Below are 20,874 nucleotides of genomic sequence, written 5' to 3'. Positions count from 1 at the left end.
CTATAAGTATGACTTCCGTTGAAGTTATGTCGTGCAGCACAATGGTGCAGTTGTCAGTGTCGTCGTCTCACAATCTCGAGGTCCCCGGTTCGATCCTGGCCTGGGACTTTCTATGTGGAATTTGCATGTTCCTGCATAGTAATAAGTAAATTAAAATATGTCATCCATAACATGGACGACTAACTTATGCATGTTATCATGCATGTAGTCCATGATGTAAAACAAACATCATGCATCTAGTCGTAAATGTGACAAAGTCACGCTCCAAGCAAGAACATGCAATCCACCACAGACAGAGTTCCAAGCCCCTGATCGAAACGAGTACTTCCTGATAGTGAGACGACGACACGAGCAACTGCGGAGTTGTGTGGCCTTTATTGCATGTTTGTCTGACTTACATAACTTATATGACTTTTAAACATTTTATGGCAGAAGGTACCGTGGTGGAGTGGTTAGTGTTGTCGCCTTCCAGTCAGGAGGTTCCAGGTTCGATTCTTGCCCTTGACGTGACTTTCCATCTTGCATGTTAATGTCATCATTTCCAGAGCGAGGCTCGAACCTGGAACCTTCTGACTGGGAGGCAACTGTGACAACCACCGCACTGTTGATCCCTCTTCCCTAACATGTTTAAAAGTCATGTAAGTCAGACAAGCATGCAATAAAGACAGCAAAATGGTGCAGTTCCAAGCCAGCGCTGACAGGGGGCCTGGAACTTTGTGTGTGGAGGATTCTTGTTGAATGAAATGTTTTACATTATGGACTACATGCACAAGTTAGTCATCCATGTTATGGACGATAAACTTGACTTTTAAGTTATTAGTTTTGCAGAAGAATGCAAATTCAACATAGACTGTCAGAGGCTGGAATTGAACCAATGACCTTCAGACTGGGAGACAGCGACGCTGACAGCTGCGCCACCCTGCTGGCTAACTTAACTTTAACGAAAGTCATACTTATAACATGTCGTCAGAAATAGCACGATATCATATTTCTTTAATGTTGTCCAAAATGTGATAAAAAGTCATTCCATAGCATGTTGTCCAAAGTATTACATCATATTTTGAACGACATGCTACAGCATGACTTTTTGGTCATATTTTGAACGACATGCTATAGCATGACTTTTTGGTCATATTTTGGACGACATGCTATAAGTATGACTTCCGTTGAAGTTATGTCGTGCAGCACAATGGTGCAGTTGTCAGTGTCGTCGTCTCACAATCTCGAGGTCCCCGGTTCGATCCCGGCCTGGGACTTTCTATGTGGAATTTGCATGTTCCTGCATAGTAATAAGTAAATTAAAATATGTCATCCATAACATGGACGACTAACTTATGCATGTTATCATGCATGTAGTCCATGATGTAAAACAAACATCATGCATCTAGTCGTAAATGTGACAAAGTCACGCTCCAAGCAAGAACATGCAATCCACCACAGACAGAGTTCCAAGCCCCTGATCGAAACGAGTACTTCCTGATAGTGAGACGACGACACGAGCAACTGCGGAGTTGTGTGGCCTTTATTGCATGTTTGTCTGACTTACATAACTTATATGACTTTTAAACATTTTATGGCAGAAGGTACTGTGGTGGAGTGGTTAGTGTTGTCGCCTTCCAGTCAGGAGGTTCCAGGTTCGATTCTTGCCCTTGACGTGACTTTCCATCTTGCATGTTAATGTCATCATTTCCAGAGCGAGGCTCGAACCTGGAACCTTCTGACTGGGAGGCAACTGTGACAACCACCTCACTGTTGATCCCTCTTCCCTAACATGTTTAAAAGTCATGTAAGTCAGACAAGCATGCAATAAAGACAGCAAAATGGTGCAGTTCCAAGCCAGCGCTGACAGGGGGCCTGGAACTTTGTGTGTGGAGGATTCTTGTTGAATGAAATGTTTTACATTATGGACTACATGCATAAGTTAGTCATCCATGTCATGGACGATAAACTTGACTTTTAAGTTATTAGTTTTGCAGAAGAATGCAAATTCAACATAGACTGTCAGAGGCTGGAATTGAACCAATGACCTTCAGACTGGGAGACAGCAACGCTGACAGCTGCGCCACCCTGCTGGCTAACTTAACTTTAACGAAAGTCATACTTATAACATGTCGTCAGAAATAGCACGATATCATATTTCTTTAATGTTGTCCAAAATGTGATAAAAAGTCATTCCATAGCATGTTGTCCAAAGTATTACATCATATTTTGAACGACATGCTACAGCATGACTTTTTGGTCATATTTTGAACGACATGCTATAGCATGACTTTTTGGTCATATTTTGGACGACATGCTATAAGTATGACTTCCGTTGAAGTTATGTCGTGCAGCACAATGGTGCAGTTGTCAGTGTCGTCGTCTCACAATCTCGAGGTCCCCGGTTCGATCCCGGCCTGGGACTTTCTATGTGGAATTTGCATGTTCCTGCATAGTAATAAGTAAATTAAAATATGTCATCCACAACATGGACGACTAACTTATGCATGTTATCATGCATGTAGTCCATGATGTAAAACAAACATCATGCATCTAGTCGTAAATGTGACAAAGTCACGCTCCAAGCAAGAACATGCAATCCACCACAGACAGAGTTCCAAGCCCCTGATCGAAACGAGTACTTCCTGATAGTGAGACGACGACACGAGCAACTGCGGAGTTGTGTGGCCTTTATTGCATGTTTGTCTGACTTACATAACTTATATGACTTTTAAACATTTTATGGCAGAAGGTACCGTGGTGGAGTGGTTAGTGTTGTCGCCTTCCAGTCAGGAGGTTCCAGGTTCGATTCTTGCCCTTGACGTGACTTTCCATCTTGCATGTTAATGTCATCATTTCCAGAGCGAGGCTCGAACCCGGAACCTTCTGACTGGGAGGCAACCGTGACAGCTGCGCCACCCTGCTGGCTAACTTAACTTTAACGAAAGTCATACTTATAACATGTCGTCAGAAATAGCACGATATCATATTTCTTTAATGTTGTCCAAAATGTGATAAAAAGTCATACCATAGCATGTTGTCCAAAGTATGACATCATATTTTGAACGACATGCTACAGCATGACTTTTTGGTCATATTTTGGACGACATGCTATAGTATGACTTTTTGGTCATATTTTGGACGACATGCTATAAGTATGACTTCCGTTGAAGTTATGTCGTGCAGCACAATGGTGCAGTTGTCAGTGTCGTCGTCTCACAATCTCGAGGTCCCCGGTTCGATCCCGGCCTGGGACTTTCTATGTGGAATTTGCATGTTCCTGCATAGTAATAAGTAAATTAAAATATGTCATCCATAACATGGACGACTAACTTATGCATGTTATCATGCATGTAGTCCATGATGTAAAACAAACATCATGCATCTAGTCGTAAATGTGACAAAGTCACGCTCCAAGCAAGAACATGCAATCCACCACAGACAGAGTTCCAAGCCCCTGATCGAAACGAGTACTTCCTGATAGTGAGACGACGACACGAGCAACTGCGGAGTTGTGTGGCCTTTATTGCATGTTTGTCTGACTTACATAACTTATATGACTTTTAAACATTTTATGGCAGAAGGTACTGTGATGGAGTGGTTAGTGTTGTCGCCTTCCAGTCAGGAGGTTCCAGGTTCGATTCTTGCCCTTGACGTGACTTTCCATCTTGCATGTTAATGTCATCATTTCCAGAGCGAGGCTCGAACCCGGAACCTTCTGACTGGGAGGCAACCGTGACAACCACCTCACTGTTGATCCCTCTTCCCGAACATGTTTAAAAGTCATGTAAGTCAGACAAGCATGCAATAAAGACAGCAAAATGGTGCAGTTCCAAGCCAGCGCTGACAGGGGGCCTGGAACTTTGTGTGTGGAGGATTCTTGTTGAATGAAATGTTTTACATTATGGACTACATGCATAAGTTAGTCATCCATGTTATGGACGATAAACTTGACTTTTAAGTTATTAGTTTTGCAGAAGAATGCAAATTCAGCATAGACTGTCAGAGGCTGGAATTGAACCAATGACCTTCAGACTGGGAGACAGCGACGCTGACAGCTGCGCCACCCTGCTGGCTAACTTAACTTTAACGAAAGTCATACTTATAACATGTCGTCAGAAATAGCACGATATCATATTTCTTTAATGTTGTCCAAAATGTGATAAAGAGTCATACCATAGCATGTTGTCCAAAGTATGACATCATATTTTGAACGACATGCTACAGCATGACTTTTTGGTCATATTTTGGACGACATGCTATAGTATGACTTTTTGGTCATATTTTGGACGACATGCTATAAGTATGACTTCCGTTGAAGTTATGTCGTGCAGCACAATGGTGCAGTTGTCAGTGTCGTCGTCTCACAATCTCGAGGTCCCCGGTTCGATCCCGGCCTGGGACTTTCTATGTGGAATTTGCATGTTCCTGCATAGTAATAAGTAAATTAAAATATGTCATCCATAACATGGACGACTAACTTATGCATGTTATCATGCATGTAGTCCATGATGTAAAACAAACATCATGCATCTAGTCGTAAATGTGACAAAGTCACGCTCCAAGCAAGAACATGCAATCCACCACAGACAGAGTTCCAAGCCCCTGATCGAAACGAGTACTTCCTGATAGTGAGACGACGACACGAGCAACTGCGGAGTTGTGTGGCCTTTATTGCATGTTTGTCTGACTTACATAACTTATATGACTTTTAAACATTTTATGGCAGAAGGTACCGTGGTGGAGTGGTTAGTGTTGTCGCCTTCCAGTCAGGAGGTTCCAGGTTCGATTCTTGCCCTTGACGTGACTTTCCATCTTGCATGTTAATGTCATCATTTCCAGAGCGAGGCTCGAACCTGGAACCTTCTGACTGGGAGGCAACTGTGACAACCACCTCACTGTTGATCCCTCTTCCCTAACATGTTTAAAAGTCATGTAAGTCAGACAAGCATGCAATAAAGACAGCAAAATGGTGCAGTTCCAAGCCAGCGCTGACAGGGGGCCTGGAACTTTGTGTGTGGAGGATTCTTGTTGAATGAAATGTTTTACATTATGGACTACATGCATAAGTTAGTCATCCATGTCATGGACGATAAACTTGACTTTTAAGTTATTAGTTTTGCAGAAGAATGCAAATTCAACATAGACTGTCAGAGGCTGGAATTGAACCAATGACCTTCAGACTGGGAGACAGCAACGCTGACAGCTGCGCCACCCTGCTGGCTAACTTAACTTTAACGAAAGTCATACTTATAACATGTCGTCAGAAATAGCACGATATCATATTTCTTTAATGTTGTCCAAAATGTGATAAAAAGTCATTCCATAGCATGTTGTCCAAAGTATTACATCATATTTTGAACGACATGCTACAGCATGACTTTTTGGTCATATTTTGAACGACATGCTATAGCATGACTTTTTGGTCATATTTTGGACGACATGCTATAAGTATGACTTCCGTTGAAGTTATGTCGTGCAGCACAATGGTGCAGTTGTCAGTGTCGTCGTCTCACAATCTCGAGGTCCCCGGTTCGATCCCGGCCTGGGACTTTCTATGTGGAATTTGCATGTTCCTGCATAGTAATAAGTAAATTAAAATATGTCATCCATAACATGGACGACTAACTTATGCATGTTATCATGCATGTAGTCCATGATGTAAAACAAACATCATGCATCTAGTCGTAAATGTGACAAAGTCACGCTCCAAGCAAGAACATGCAATCCACCACAGACAGAGTTCCAAGCCCCTGATCGAAACGAGTACTTCCTGATAGTGAGACGACGACACGAGCAACTGCGGAGTTGTGTGGCCTTTATTGCATGTTTGTCTGACTTACATAACTTATATGACTTTTAAACATTTTATGGCAGAAGGTACTGTGGTGGAGTGGTTAGTGTTGTCGCCTTCCAGTCAGGAGGTTCCAGGTTCGATTCTTGCCCTTGACGTGACTTTCCATCTTGCATGTTAATGTCATCATTTCCAGAGCGAGGCTCGAACCTGGAACCTTCTGACTGGGAGGCAACTGTGACAACCACCTCACTGTTGATCCCTCTTCCCTAACATGTTTAAAAGTCATGTAAGTCAGACAAGCATGCAATAAAGACAGCAAAATGGTGCAGTTCCAAGCCAGCGCTGACAGGGGGCCTGGAACTTTGTGTGTGGAGGATTCTTGTTGAATGAAATGTTTTACATTATGGACTACATGCATAAGTTAGTCATCCATGTTATGGACGATAAACTTGACTTTTAAGTTATTAGTTTTGCAGAAGAATGCAAATTCAGCATAGACTGTCAGAGGCTGGAATTGAACCAATGACCTTCAGACTGGGAGACAGCGACGCTGACAGCTGCGCCACCCTGCTGGCTAACTTAACTTTAACGAAAGTCATACTTATAACATGTCGTCAGAAATAGCACGATATCATATTTCTTTAATGTTGTCCAAAATGTGATAAAAAGTCATTCCATAGCATGTTGTCCAAAGTATTACATCATATTTTGAACGACATGCTACAGCATGACTTTTTGGTCATATTTTGAACGACATGCTATAGCATGACTTTTTGGTCATATTTTGGACGACATGCTATAAGTATGACTTCCGTTGAAGTTATGTCGTGCAGCACAATGGTGCAGTTGTCAGTGTCGTCGTCTCACAATCTCGAGGTCCCCGGTTCGATCCCGGCCTGGGACTTTCTATGTGGAATTTGCATGTTCCTGCATAGTAATAAGTAAATTAAAATATGTCATCCATAACATGGACGACTAACTTATGCATGTTATCATGCATGTAGTCCATGATGTAAAACAAACATCATGCATCTAGTCGTAAATGTGACAAAGTCACGCTCCAAGCAAGAACATGCAATCCACCACAGACAGAGTTCCAAGCCCCTGATCGAAACGAGTACTTCCTGATAGTGAGACGACGACACGAGCAACTGCGGAGTTGTGTGGCCTTTATTGCATGTTTGTCTGACTTACATAACTTATATGACTTTTAAACATTTTATGGCAGAAGGTACTGTGGTGGAGTGGTTAGTGTTGTCGCCTTCCAGTCAGGAGGTTCCAGGTTCGATTCTTGCCCTTGACGTGACTTTCCATCTTGCATGTTAATGTCATCATTTCCAGAGCGAGGCTCGAACCTGGAACCTTCTGACTGGGAGGCAACTGTGACAACCACCTGACTGTTGATCCCTCTTCCCTAACATGTTTAAAAGTCATGTAAGTCAGACAAGCATGCAATAAAGACAGCAAAATGGTGCAGTTCCAAGCCAGCGCTGACAGGGGGCCTGGAACTTTGTGTGTGGAGGATTCTTGTTGAATGAAATGTTTTACATTATGGACTACATGCATAAGTTAGTCATCCATGTTATGGACGATAAACTTGACTTTTAAGTTATTAGTTTTGCAGAAGAATGCAAATTCAACATAGACTGTCAGAGGCTGGAATTGAACCAATGACCTTCAGACTGGGAGACAGCCACGCTGACAGCTGCGCCACCCTGCTGGCTAACTTAACTTTAACGAAAGTCATACTTATAACATGTCGTCAGAAATAGCACGATATCATATTTCTTTAATGTTGTCCAAAATGTGATAAAAAGTCATACCATAGCATGTTGTCCAAAGTATGACATCATATTTTGAACGACATGCTACAGCATGACTTTTTGGTCATATTTTGGACGACATGCTACAGTATGACTTTTTGGTCATATTTTGGATGACATGCTATAAGTATGACTTCCGTTGAAGTTATGTCGTGCAGCACAATGGTGCAGTTGTCAGTGTCGTCGTCTCACAATCTCGAGGTCCCCGGTTCGATCCCGGCCTGGGACTTTCTATGTGGAATTTGCATGTTCCTGCATAGTAATAAGTAAATTAAAATATGTCATCCATAACATGGACGACTAACTTATGCATGTTATCATGCATGTAGTCCATGATGTAAAACAAACATCATGCATCTAGTCGTAAATGTGACAAAGTCACGCTCCAAGCAAGAACATGCAATCCACCACAGACAGAGTTCCAAGCCCCTGATCGAAGCGAGTACTTCCTGATAGTGAGACGACGACACGAGCAACTGCGGAGTTGTGTGGCCTTTATTGCATGTTTGTCTGACTTACATAACTTATATGACTTTTAAACATTTTATGGCAGAAGGTACTGTGGTGGAGTGGTTAGTGTTGTCGCCTTCCAGTCAGGAGGTTCCAGGTTCGATTCTTGCCCTTGACGTGACTTTCCATCTTGCATGTTAATGTCATCATTTCCAGAGCGAGGCTCGAACCCGGAACCTTCTGACTGGGAGGCAACTGTGACAACCACCGCACTGTTGATCCCTCTTCCCTAACATGTTTAAAAGTCATGTAAGTCAGACAAGCATGCAATAAAGGCAGCAAAATGGTGCAGTTCCAAACCAGCGCTGACAGGGGGCCTGGAACTTTGTGTGTGGAGGATTCTTGTTGAATGAAATGTTTTACATTATGGACTACATGCATAAGTTAGTCATCCATGTTATGGACGATAAACTTGACTTTTAAGTTATTAGTTTTGCAGAAGAATGCAAATTCAACATAGACTGTCAGAGGCTGGAATTGAACCAATGACCTTCAGACTGGGAGACAGCAACGCTGACAGCTGCGCCACCCTGCTGGCTAACTTAACTTTAACGAAAGTCATACTTATAACATGTCGTCAGAAATAGCACGATATCATATTTCTTTAATGTTGTCCAAAATGTGATAAAAAGTCATACCATAGCATGTTGTCCAAAGTATGACATCATATTTTGAACGACATGCTATAGCATGACTTTTTGGTCATATTTTGGACGACATGCTATAGTATGACTTTTTGGTCATATTTTGAACGACATGCTATAGTATGACATTTATGGCATATTTTGGACGACATGCTATAGGATGACTTTTCGATCGTATTTTGGACGACATGCTATAGTATGACTTTTTCATCATTATTTAGACGACATGCTATAGTATGACTATTTTATGACATTTTCGACGACATGCTATAGTATGACTTTTTCATCATATTTTAGACGACATGCTATAGTATGACTTTTTTATGATATTTTGGACGACATGCTATAGTATGACTTTTTCATCATATTTTAGACGACATGCTATAGTATGACTTTTTTATGATATTTTGGACGACATGCTATAGTATGACTTTTTTATGACATTTTGGACGACATGCTATAGTATGACTTTTTCATCATATTTTGGACGACATGCTATAGTATGACTTTTTTATGATATTTTGGACGACATGCTATAGTATGACTTTTTCATCATATTTTGGACGACATGCTATAGTATGACTTTTTTATGATATTTTGGACGACATGCTATAGTATGACTTTTTTATGATATTTTGGACGACATGCTATAGTATGACTTTTTTATGACATTTTCGACGACATGCTATAGTATGACTTTTTTATGACATTTTCGACGACATGCTATAGTATGACTTTTTCATCATATTTTAGACGACATGCTATAGAATGACTTTTTCATCATATTTTAGACGACATGCTATAGAATGACTTTTTCATCATAATTTAGACGACATGCTATAGAATGACTTTTTCATCATAATTTAGACGACATGCTATAGTATGACTTTTCGATCGTATTTTTGGACGACATGCTATAGTATGACTTTTTTTTATCATATTTTAGACGACATGCTATAGTATGACATTTTTATGATGTTTTGGACGACATGCTATAGTATGACTTTTTTTATCACATGTTGGACGACATGCTATAGTATGACTTTTTTTTTTATCATATTTTGGACGACATGCTATAGTATGACTTTTTTTCATCATATTTGGGACGACATGTTATAATATTACTTTTTTTTTTTAAACTTATTTGAAGTATTCCCACTCGGGGGCAACTCGTGCTTGCTCTCCGACGTGCAGCATGCGAGGGCCCGCATGTCACTGCTTCTAGTTTTAAGTCTATATTCATATTTTGTAATTTATAATTTTTTTTTGAAAAGGTAAAAAAAAAGTAACTTAATTAGTTTCACATTTTATAAAATGCAAGTATCTTATAGTTAAAAAATATATATTACTTGTATTTTTGTAACCCAAATACATATATACATTAAATATACTTTTTCCAATATAATACAGAGATTTAATATTTCAACCCTCCAATATAATGAATTCTACAGAAAACATAGCTAAGCAATAAAAACAATTCCCACATGAAGCAGAGTCATGGAGTTGTGGATTTGTGGATTTGTAGTGGTGGCATCCTCAGGATTTCTCACTTTCCGTGGCGTGGTTGTGATAAGCTAATACTAAAGACTTTGAAACGTAACGTGCACACGCACCAGCGTTTTGTCTTTCCTCACCTTTTTTACCCGGTGTGGGTTCCTCTCTCTTCGGCACTTGCGGATGTCCATCTCCGTGGTGTTGACACAGCCCGGCTGGGAGGCAGCAGGAGACAACAGAGCGGGTTTCTGGGTCAGATAACACTCTTTCTGCAGCTTGTATTGTCTGCGCCTGTCCTGCTCGCACAATATGATGCTCTTTCTCTATTCACCAATGCCACACTCACAAAAGGCTCGTATGCAAAGTGACTGGCACCAAACCTGATTCTGTTCCCAACAACAAAACAGGGCTTTCAGCTCTACAGCGTGTGGAGCTGAATCTGCTGTTTTCAGGGTTTAACCCCAAAATAGTCTCCCACAACAGGCCTTCTTTTCTTTCCCTCTGTTTTGTTAATTTCCATCTATTCTCACAGCATCGAACCCTTTGTTTTTTCTTTCCTGTTTTTTTTTCTTTTCTTTTCCTGACTTTGAAACTCACCACAGGCCGATGGACGTCCCAGAATGCCCTCTCCTGGCTGTCGAGGATCTTCCTCTCTGCCTTGTCCTTCTTCCTGTCGATCCTGAGAGCAGAGGAAACAGACCACTCAAATATAAAGCTCATATAAACACACACACACACACACACACACACACACACACACACACACACACACACACACACACACACATATATATATATGGCAAAACCACAGGTCTTGACCTCTCTGCTTACTTCAGTAATCAATGCATGGTGTTGCCTCTTTTGGCACTCAGCTCTTACACTAGTGACATATACTGATAGGCCTTTGCTTTGTATTGTTACACCTCAGATTAAAGGCTCATTGCTTTATATATCTCTCCCACTGGTACAAACCAGCAGCCTCTGAAAGATGACATGACTTTGATTTTTTTTATTTTGAAAGGACGGTTGTTTCCTGACTGAATGAAAGAAGGACGACTGCTGTGCTTCCACATGTCAGCCAACAGATGGCAGTCTCACAAAGAAATTAGAAGTCGAGGAGAAGTGTGTGTTTAATTCCAGAGGGAAATACCAGCTGAATTTAATGCATGTAACCCTTGAGTCAAAGCACAGCATGAAAACAGCATTGTTAATAAGAAAAGCATCGGCCTGGTGCCCAACAGACACTGCACATGAATACATGTTCTCTTCCTTTGGGAAATAACACCAACATCATGCATGCAGCCAAAGGTCAGCATTTACAAGAATAAATGCATAAATCTGATTTCACCGAGTATCTAGCCCGTCACGCCAGCATGACACCGATGCCAGGAGGTGACGTGTGATCTGTGATGTGTGCACGTGTACTCACTTGACTTGAGCCTCAGCTTGCATGAAGATAAATTCCCACTTCCTGGCGAAAGCCCTCTGCAGCCGGGCGAGGTTCTCCTGGAGGAGCCAATCAGGCACAGTGTTAGAGAAGAATTCAAGACATTTGAAAAAAAACGTTTGAATCCAAGGCCTTCAGACGGTTTAGCCATTTACATGGATGACGGGCAGTAAGAACTGTCTCAGTAGTGTTCTGAGTTTCACAGGTATATTGTTTTTGTATATGTATATGGTATAACTTTACAAAATACACTTATTTGCTGTCTTTGCTAAGACTTAAATAAGAACACCACTATATGTCACGTTTGTACAGTAAATATGAAGCTACTCAAATGACTTCCTGAACTCCTCCTTTGTTTTTTTGTACGTGTTAAACAAGATATGTTAAGCAGTGATTAGTTAAGCTGAGAAAGGTTGTAATATGTTTTTCATACAATATTTCCCAGTATGTCAACATTTTCTTTGAACTATTTTCCTGTTGCAAGAAACAGCATAGATTCTAGACATGTTCCCAATGTTCTCCAGGTTTAACTGTGACTTTTACAATGATCAAAAATAATGTTTGCTTTAAAAAAAAAAGAAGTTGCATTTTCAAATATTGTCTTTAATCAATGAAAAATGTCTCATTGCACAGTCATGAGTTCAATGGGTGCACTTGAGCATCACATGATACATTTTCTTCTTCTTAAAAAAAAAAAAGAAGCTCCATAGTGTGCACATATCAAAGCTGTGATTGAAATCATGTGTCCTTAATAAACAAAACAAGGATCTGTCAAAGATATAGTATATGACCTGATTACAAGGAGAGGGGGAAAAAAAAAAGTCCAACTAGCAGGCATGTTAGCAGTGAGAGCAATGAGGCCTAGAGGCATCAAGTGACCTGAATCGGAGAGGAAGCAAGTCTGCTGGACAATAGTTGCAGAGTCATTTACAATATTAAAGTGCAGCGGATTTCTATTGTGTAACAACAACTAATCGGCACTGCAGTAATGCCCTTCTCTGACTATATGGATCTGTTGATGCCAAGTAGACCTATACGTGTTTTTGTTTACACTTTGGAGCCAGTAAATGACTGCATTGTGTTCCTAAGGAAAAATTGCCTTCGACAATTTGAAAAGGCCTTTTTTTCGTCGGATGAATGGATTTTGGCATTTGAGGGTCCCGGAAGACACTGCTTTAGCTTCTTTCTTCTTTTTTTTTTCAGCAAAATCAGAAACAAACAGGAAATTCAGAGTGTCATCATGTTGCGGTCCATGCACAATGACAGCATTGACCTAAGAGCTTCCTGACATTCACAAAACCAACATAACAATTTACTTACAGCCTCATAGTCAGCGAGCTCCAGCCTGGCTTTATTCTGCATGGTGCGCTTGCACAGGTAAATGGCTGGAGGAGGAAAGAGAAAACAGTGAGACGCGAAGGCGAAGGAGGCGATACCATTTGTCAGACAGGTTGTTTACTTTGTAACTATAAAACAAAAACAGGAATATTATCAATGAACAGCACTTTTTTTTTTTTTTTTTTTTTTTATCTCAGCTGTGTGAACGAACACTAATGAATGTCTTCCTGGAGCAGGCAGGCGATGTGTTGTCTTTGGAAATAACAAGTCTTGAGTAAATGCCACACAGAGAGCCGCAGCTGTCGTCGAATCAGCGACTGTCCCTTTATTTTGTTAGGCTAATCTTATCCCGCTGGATTCCCTCCCGCGGGCGTTCCTCAGGGCCAGATACGTTACAGGGAATGGCCCCGTGGATCAATACTCAGAGACTGTCAACAACAGATCTACAGTGTGAGCTGTGTTTCACTTCTGGAGAGAGAGAGATAAACAGCTGAAGGCTTTGGGGATTTCTTACTGGTTCGGAGAAAGAGGCAAAAAATTGACAGACAGTGTGTGACTCACCATAGTCTGTGTTCTCGGGTTCCCAACAGTTTGAAGGCCAGAAATATGGAGACTGATGAAAACAGACGGGAAAGAAACACAAACAAACTTTGTTTATTTCATCATAATAATCAGTATCACATTTTTCATATTTTGTGCTCTTGAGTTGGAATCTGATTCCTTCCACCACCCACGCCGCCTCTGCACTTGTCTTCCATGAAGAGACAAAAGGGGACTCTTTGTTTGATGATTATCTTTGACGTCCATGTGCTTCACATAACTATCTGGGGAGCAATGGTAGCTATATTCTCTCTATCCATATTTAATTGTCTATTGCAGCTGATATTATGCATTCAAGGTTCATTCCCTAGACCATTAATAATGAATCACTCACATCTATCATGCATTCTTAATAACGGGTAGAATTAGAATTTATCAACCACATTTTTCATTTGTGCTATTTCTCATGAAGGTAACTAGCCTGAGAGCGACGGGCTGACGCTGATGAACGTGCTTGTTTGAACGTCAGGAACAGAAAAGGTTAACGTGTTCTCATTCAGCCCCGTCAGTTTAACTCAGAGAGGATCAGGTTGAGCGGCACAAAACTGTGAATGCGTGTGACAAACAGCAGAAGACATTAAATCTGGGTCTTCTGCTCGTATAGTGTCTATTTTTAGACGAGCCATCAAAAATTCCCCTGTCACTATTTCTCGTTGCACCGCTATGCAGACTGGCCAATTCATTTCAAATGCTCTGCGGACTCTGATGACGTGTGCCTGTTGCATCACAGCAACATCAGAGGGAATATTTTTAGCACCGCTGAATGAGCAAGTGTGACACACGCTGCCCTTCCCTGCACAGGCGCAATAATGGCTTTTAATCTTGAGCAATCGAGGTGAAGGTAAATGTATTCAGAAGTGGACTGAGGAGGAGGAGGAGGAGGAGGAGCAGAGGAAGGCCGGTGACGGTAAAAAGTGCAGAGCCAGCTTGCAGCCAGCTCAGCGCTTCCCATATTGGAGCTCGCCTACTGTAGCTGGCTGCCGGATTAAGATGCTAATGGCCCCGTCACAGAAATCAGTCATCGTGGAGCCCGTAGCCATCGGAGGGACTTGTCAAAGTTCATGCTAGAGAGGACAGGGCGAAGAAAAAAAAAAAAACACCCCCGTGACAAGCTGCCCGGCCGACCCGTAGGCCTTCCTCTGCAGCCCAACTCCCCGCTGCAGCGTCCAGCAGGGATTCACACTATCGACCTTGGTGGGATGAGTAATAGGCTTAGGAGGGATTGCTCTCATTAGCTTCACGCAATAAACACATCCCTCCGATAAACTACCATCATCTCATTATTCTGTATTCACAGACCTCCCAACACATCTGTCACAGTCCCGAGGCGTCTCTTTCTGTACCTGAAAGCGATAAAGGGTCCCGTCGTCTTTCAGAGTCAGAACGTGGTCAGAGATGGGGAAGATGTAGCCGTGGGCAGCGATTAAACTCCCGAGGTGGATGGCTTCAGCTGGTGACATGAGACAAGGCGCACGTTTCAAATTGCCTTCCTCTTCAATTTGTGAATGCTGTTGTGCTTAACGTGCTCTGACAGATTTCTCAGCAGGCTTACCTGGATCCTCAATGGAAAGGTTTTTCATCAGCCACTGGACAATGTCAGCCCCTGTTATTCAGAGAAGGACACTGGGTTAGAAATGGCGTCACAATCTGCTATAATTTTCCACAAAAGCAGCAAATTTACAAACAGAAAATAATCTCCGGAGAAGTCCTTGTGATTTGCCCCTGTTCAAAGCCGAGCAGTGGAATAAATAGAACATAATGTTAACAGGTTTGCAGGCTTTTCTCTCTCTGCTCCTGGACAGCACAACATTTGGCCCCGCATCTTTGTGCTTGGCAGAGGCTGCCGAGAGAGATCGTGAGGCCACGGGGGCCCGCAGGAGCCATGTGAAGGAGTGACTCAGAAACAGGCTGAAGGAGAGAGGGAGCAACCCCCTCGTCCAACACCGGTGACTCACCTCATACACGAGCGCAAACACAAAGAGTAGTACAGTGTGTATACATGCAGAGGAACGGAGATAGAGAAGAGAGGGAGGAAAAGCAGCTTTTCTGCGGTGGTGACAAGGGCAGCGTCACACCACAGGCGGTTTCCTCAACGGCCGAGGTCTTATCGGCAAAGACATCATCTGCCTCCAACCGTAGCAGCAGCAATTTAAATGAGCCCAAAAGGTCATACTTGCTTTACTGATTCGAAGTCGTATGTTTTCCCTAAGTCTCCTCGGTGGGTATAACAACAGGACGCACACACAGTTACCAGCACGTTTTGAGGAAGAAACACAGAAGGAGCTGCAGCATATGGAAATGTCAATATGCCTTCACTCAAAGCCATATACAGAAATTATGCATGCACACAAATACTAACCTGATACCACACTTGGGATCTTGGAGAGGAAGCTTTTGACGGTCCGGATGGCAACACCTCCTGCTTTCTCATCCTGTATTCGTGTAACTATGTCTTCAATCTATGGAGAGGCAAGACAGAAGTCAGATATCAGATTTCCTAGAACAGCCTTTGAAATAGTCAGAGTAAGACAACAGCTTTCTTTTTTTTTTTCTTTAATGCAATGACACCGTAAAGTAGAGGTACAATTAAGTTAAAGCTCCATTTTGGTATTTGGGGGCAGCATAAGAACCCGTGAACACAGGATGAAGCTGATTTTCACATCCAGCAGTCATGGAGTAACATTAACATTCATTTTTTTAAGTTGTTTAACTCCACCAAGTCGTAACCAAAACAAGAAATTCTACATATTCGAGCTTTAAATGCACAATATGCAATTTCTGGTGCTCGGAGTCTCAAAACAATCAAAACAATAACAAAAGATGCAGTTTGATGATGTCACGAAGTAGCGTCGGATTATTAGTTGAATTGGTTGAATTTATGGGTTGAAACATTTCTGGTTTTGATAGTCATGTAAAGTGACATCATGTGGGAGGTTCCACTCTCTAAAGCTCAAACCTTAAAGCCAGAATGGCTTTGGGTGAAAAAGGTTTACTTGTTTACTGAAACACTTACACATATTTTCTTGTTAATTTAGCTGCAGATTGCCGTGATTCATTTTGCTATAACAAGTGCTCCGGTCAGAAGATTTGACCAACTGGAAAAAGGCTGTCACAGCTATTGCCAGAGGCCGAGATAAACATCACACCTCGGACAGAGCTCCAGCACCAAACACATCACACATTAGGTGCCTAAAATTAGGCCCGGCCTGACACAGCCCCCAAACACACAGAAGAGGTAGACAAGCAAACGTCCAGTCCCTCCAGAACATGGACATGCAGGTAAAAACACACAGATGGACATAAATCCATGAACTCGTAAAAATTGTATTTCTTTTTTAAAAATCAATGTTTGTCCTTGAGGTCCTTGAGTGCACGGTTTCTGAGCAGCAGTGGTCGGGTCGGGTATCGAGCAGTCAGCTCCCTGTTGATTCTGATTCTGCACACTTAGCTGAGTTATCAGCAGCCAACCGGTGCAGAACTGCAGCCGCTGAGGTTGTAGCTCTGGCTATTAAATTCTTTATGGATCCCGAAGCATCTGTCTAGTAAGTAAGCACACTGAAATGCTCATACACGTACACACCCACGCGCCTATACACAATCGCACTGCAACTGTATGACAAAGCTGATTAGGAGCGTTCAACTCATTGACTCGACACTCTGAATTTTAAGGACACCCGTTGGAAACGGCGTGCTCCCTCCTCATCCCGCAACACGTCACGATCACAGGCACACAGAATCACGCATGTACTCTAGTTCATGCCGTTCCTGCACACTTCTGGACCCTGTTTTCCCCTCTGCTCTCTTTCCTACTTCCTCCACTTCATTCATCATTTAACATAGCAGATCTGTGAGTGAACTCCTTTCATTGTGGCTCAAAAATGCGGAATAAAGTTCCTCGCTAGAGAGATTATACCTGTTCATGTGTATGTTTTTTCTTTGGCCCGTGCGTGTTTCTCTGAATGCAACGTCTCTTTGTCTGGAGACTGAAACATCTCAACCAATGTTGGATGGATGCATCAGACAATAAATGCTACTGACTTGTGCTGGGTTGATATTTATGGTTTTGAGAAAATTGGTGCAACAATTATTGCCATGGATTGTTCCAAAACACGTTTCAAAAGTGCACAATGTGACCAATATTTTGGCCATGCAATCTGCAGTATATTCAGGTTTCCATGTATGATGTGTATTTTACCTGGTAGCTGAGACGACTCTATGTCTAAATCACTTTTATCAGATGTGTCATTAGCCCACTGCACTTCTTAATATTTAATCTTACAGGATTGTGAATCCTAAATGAGATTATCCACCAAAAATGTGAGAGAGAAGAGAATATAGGAGAGCAAGGAGAGAAACACAAACGTAGCCTGTAGCATGCTACAGTGCATTTACTTAAATACCATTACAATCCAAGGTGGTTATCCTCGACGGCAAAGCTTTAAGTGAAAGGTTCATAAACATGCCCCATAAATCCACGACAAAAACACAGAGATGTAAATTTAACAACACATAACGCAGAGCACAGAGAGGAAGACAATTGCGTGGCAAGACTATTACCAATCTCACACCATAAACTTGGGAGAGTTTCTTGACGTGAATTATTGAACATCCTTTATGGAGAATTACTGCTTCAACTCTTGATAAATCTCTCACTGGAGAGGGGAGGGGGGAGGGGGGGTAGAGAGAGCTGCATCTGCCCCCTGTGTTATAGACAGAGCCTGCTTTCGCCTACATGTGAACCTAAACAGTTTTACATGAGCACAATCAGGGGCAGGACAGATTTACACTGTGAAACATCACAATCTTTCCTTTGAAGACAAACCTTCCACGCAAAACAAGAAAAAAATAAAACAAAGCTTTGACATCAGCACTGCTCGATCCAACTCTGAAGGACTCCTCCAATCCCCTGAGACACAACAACATGGAGAGGATTAAGTCCTTTTGTTCTCATGTAATAATGGACCTTGGGCTGAGCATTGCAGCATAGAAAGAAGAACTCATTATCTCCCCATAGGATGACAGCCAACGAGAAGTACTTGGCACAGCTACAGAAAGTGCACATCTTATCTCCTGGATGTACAAGCTAATGGTGCTGCAGCTTGGTGTGGAGGGTTTTTGAGAGCCGAACATGGCTGCTTGCAGGCGATAACAGCACTCCTTGCCACCAGGCTCTAGAAATGATTGTCAGGAGAACTCTACCTCGTGCATCTTGCCGCTGAACTGTAGTTTGCATTTGCGGCACATGTATGTACAGATTTATCCCACTGCATGGCTTTGTGTTTGTGCATGTTGTCATCTGCCCACCTTATCCTGAGCAGCACCAGCAGTCTGTACGAATGTGAAGTGAAGTAGCCGACTACAACACCAACAACGAGGCCACCGGCTGAAAACACATGAACTCCACATCAGTAACAGAAGAGGCCTGTTCGCTCTAATGCCTAAAACAAGATATCTCTTCCTGGAACGTGGTTCTGTAATTGGAACTTAATGAAGTGAAATTCAACTGTCTAAATGGGAACATCAGTGACATAAATAACCATCAAGAAAATGCGACATGTTGAACTCTTGTAGGCAGGCTGAGTAAAAAGTAGAGACATTCGCTTCCTCTACTAATTGAAAGTCTGTGCCCATTTTTCCAAAATTGGCCAGAGAGGAAGCTATTAAAAACTGGCCCCGTCTTCAGGAATGATGCCGCTGCTGTTAAAAGATGGATCAGGCAGTAATAGTGTCATTAATGATTCAGCGGTCGTCAGCCGACTCGGGCACACTTGTCACTGTTGAAAGACATTTGAGGCTGTAAGGAGAACAGCGGCTGTCCAGGTGACAGGCGAAAAAGAAAAAGGTTTTTGGCCTGGAGATGATTAGGACATGTCGGTGAAAGCCAGGTGAAGATGAAGCGTGGATGAAGGTTTGAAAAGTTTTCAAGTTTGCTGAGTCATTCCTTAAAAAACGTGGAGCAGCCGTCGGGCTTTTACAGCTGTGTGAATACAGTATACTGTATGTCTCTCGTTTGGAGCGTCCAAGGATTCATTTGTGTTTTAAATGTACTCAGAAGCCATGCTAGTTCATCCTCATGACAGAAAAACCTGTTTTTATCTTTTTTTGCAGTTATTGTAATAATCTATACTTTCCTAGCACACTCTACAGTTTCTGTGCTGTAGCCCTCAAAAGTAAAAACAAACATGAATAAATCTTGGAAAACCTGGATCACTCATTGCCTGAACTTTGCACAGATATCGTATGTTGTATATTCTTAGATGAACGAAATTTGTACTTTAATCTTATCAAAAGGGTTCGAGAAAAACACTGCAATTTGTCTAATCTTATTTCTTTGATGTCTGACACCAGACATGATGGAGGTCACTGTAACGTCTCCCTTATTCCCTCATTCATTTCAGGTTGAGGCCACTTCTGTCTCTACACTAACCAACAAAGCATCCTCTCAGTTTATGATGAATACATACATCTATAAGTACACAAAACTTGTACAACATCATGACTCATAATTGCGGCAAAATGATATGTATGTTTTGTCATAATGGGGAAGCAGCTGGGATTACCATAGTGGCCAAAAGACGTGTCCACCAGCAGCCTCTCGGAGATGTTTGGCTGATGGTGAGATTTTCTGGACTGTTTCCTAAAACCCTTTCCTTCATGCATTTGTATTATTATGTTTCTGGCTTGTTATGCTAACAGAGTTTTTGTTTTGAAGCTGCTGCTTTGCCTTTCCTCTACAGCCAGTTGTTTTTGCTTTCCCTTCCAATTTGCCTTGAGTCACTTGCTGTGTCAATTAGCCTCGACGAGAAGAGCCGGCTCGATCTGCCCTAGTTTATGTAGTTTTATATGTTTCATTCTTTGCCTCAAAGAACAACTAAACTGCACATTTTCTTCTTGTGTTTGTATTGCTATGTGCTGCAGGGCGTTGGTGCACTGTCCAGTGTTCCTTCACAGTGGACGGCGGCGGCTGCACTGACCCACTACTGAATGACAAAGCAGTAGTCTTCACAATGCTCTCACCCCGACTGTGTTGTCATAAGCACTGCTTTTTGCAGTGCCTACGTTTCCAGACACTTGTGGGCTAGTGGGACACCACTAGAATAGTAATATGGCCTTTAGCCTTCCTCTTGGTTTTATGTAATCTTCTTCTCAGGTCTAACTTTTGTTACTTTAAAGTTATTCATTTAAAACCGTTTGTCTTTTTGCAAATGTATGTTAGGGATAAGAAACTGGCACGTTTTTTTT

The 20,874-nt window shown here is 42.0% G+C and overlaps 1 protein-coding gene across 4 annotated transcripts in view; it reads right to left on the bottom strand.

The window, feature by feature from the left end:
- Positions 1-20,874, bottom strand: part of LOC138199826 (regulator of G-protein signaling 6-like) — a 48,229-nt gene that overhangs the window by 7,015 nt on the left and 20,340 nt on the right. For all 4 annotated transcript variants that reach the window (XM_069152055.1, XM_069152056.1, XM_069152054.1 and 1 more), the window contains 8 exons: positions 15,992-16,091; positions 15,185-15,235; positions 14,976-15,082; positions 13,594-13,645; positions 13,015-13,079; positions 11,677-11,753; positions 10,845-10,926; positions 10,388-10,462 (listed from right to left, as the gene is read on the bottom strand). In XM_069152055.1, coding sequence (XP_069008156.1) covers positions 10,388-10,462; positions 10,845-10,926; positions 11,677-11,753; positions 13,015-13,079; positions 13,594-13,645; positions 14,976-15,082; positions 15,185-15,235; positions 15,992-16,091 — 609 coding nt within the window. The remainder of the gene's footprint in view (positions 1-10,387; positions 10,463-10,844; positions 10,927-11,676; positions 11,754-13,014; positions 13,080-13,593; positions 13,646-14,975; positions 15,083-15,184; positions 15,236-15,991; positions 16,092-20,874) is intronic.

Source organism: Embiotoca jacksoni, unplaced genomic scaffold (genome assembly GCF_022577435.1).
Source record: "Embiotoca jacksoni isolate LCO1_2020_lvr unplaced genomic scaffold, fEmbJac1.0.p SCAF_18, whole genome shotgun sequence".
Lineage (NCBI taxonomy): Eukaryota > Metazoa > Chordata > Actinopteri > Embiotocidae > Embiotoca > Embiotoca jacksoni.
This window is presented reverse-complemented; position numbering and strand designations above follow the sequence as displayed.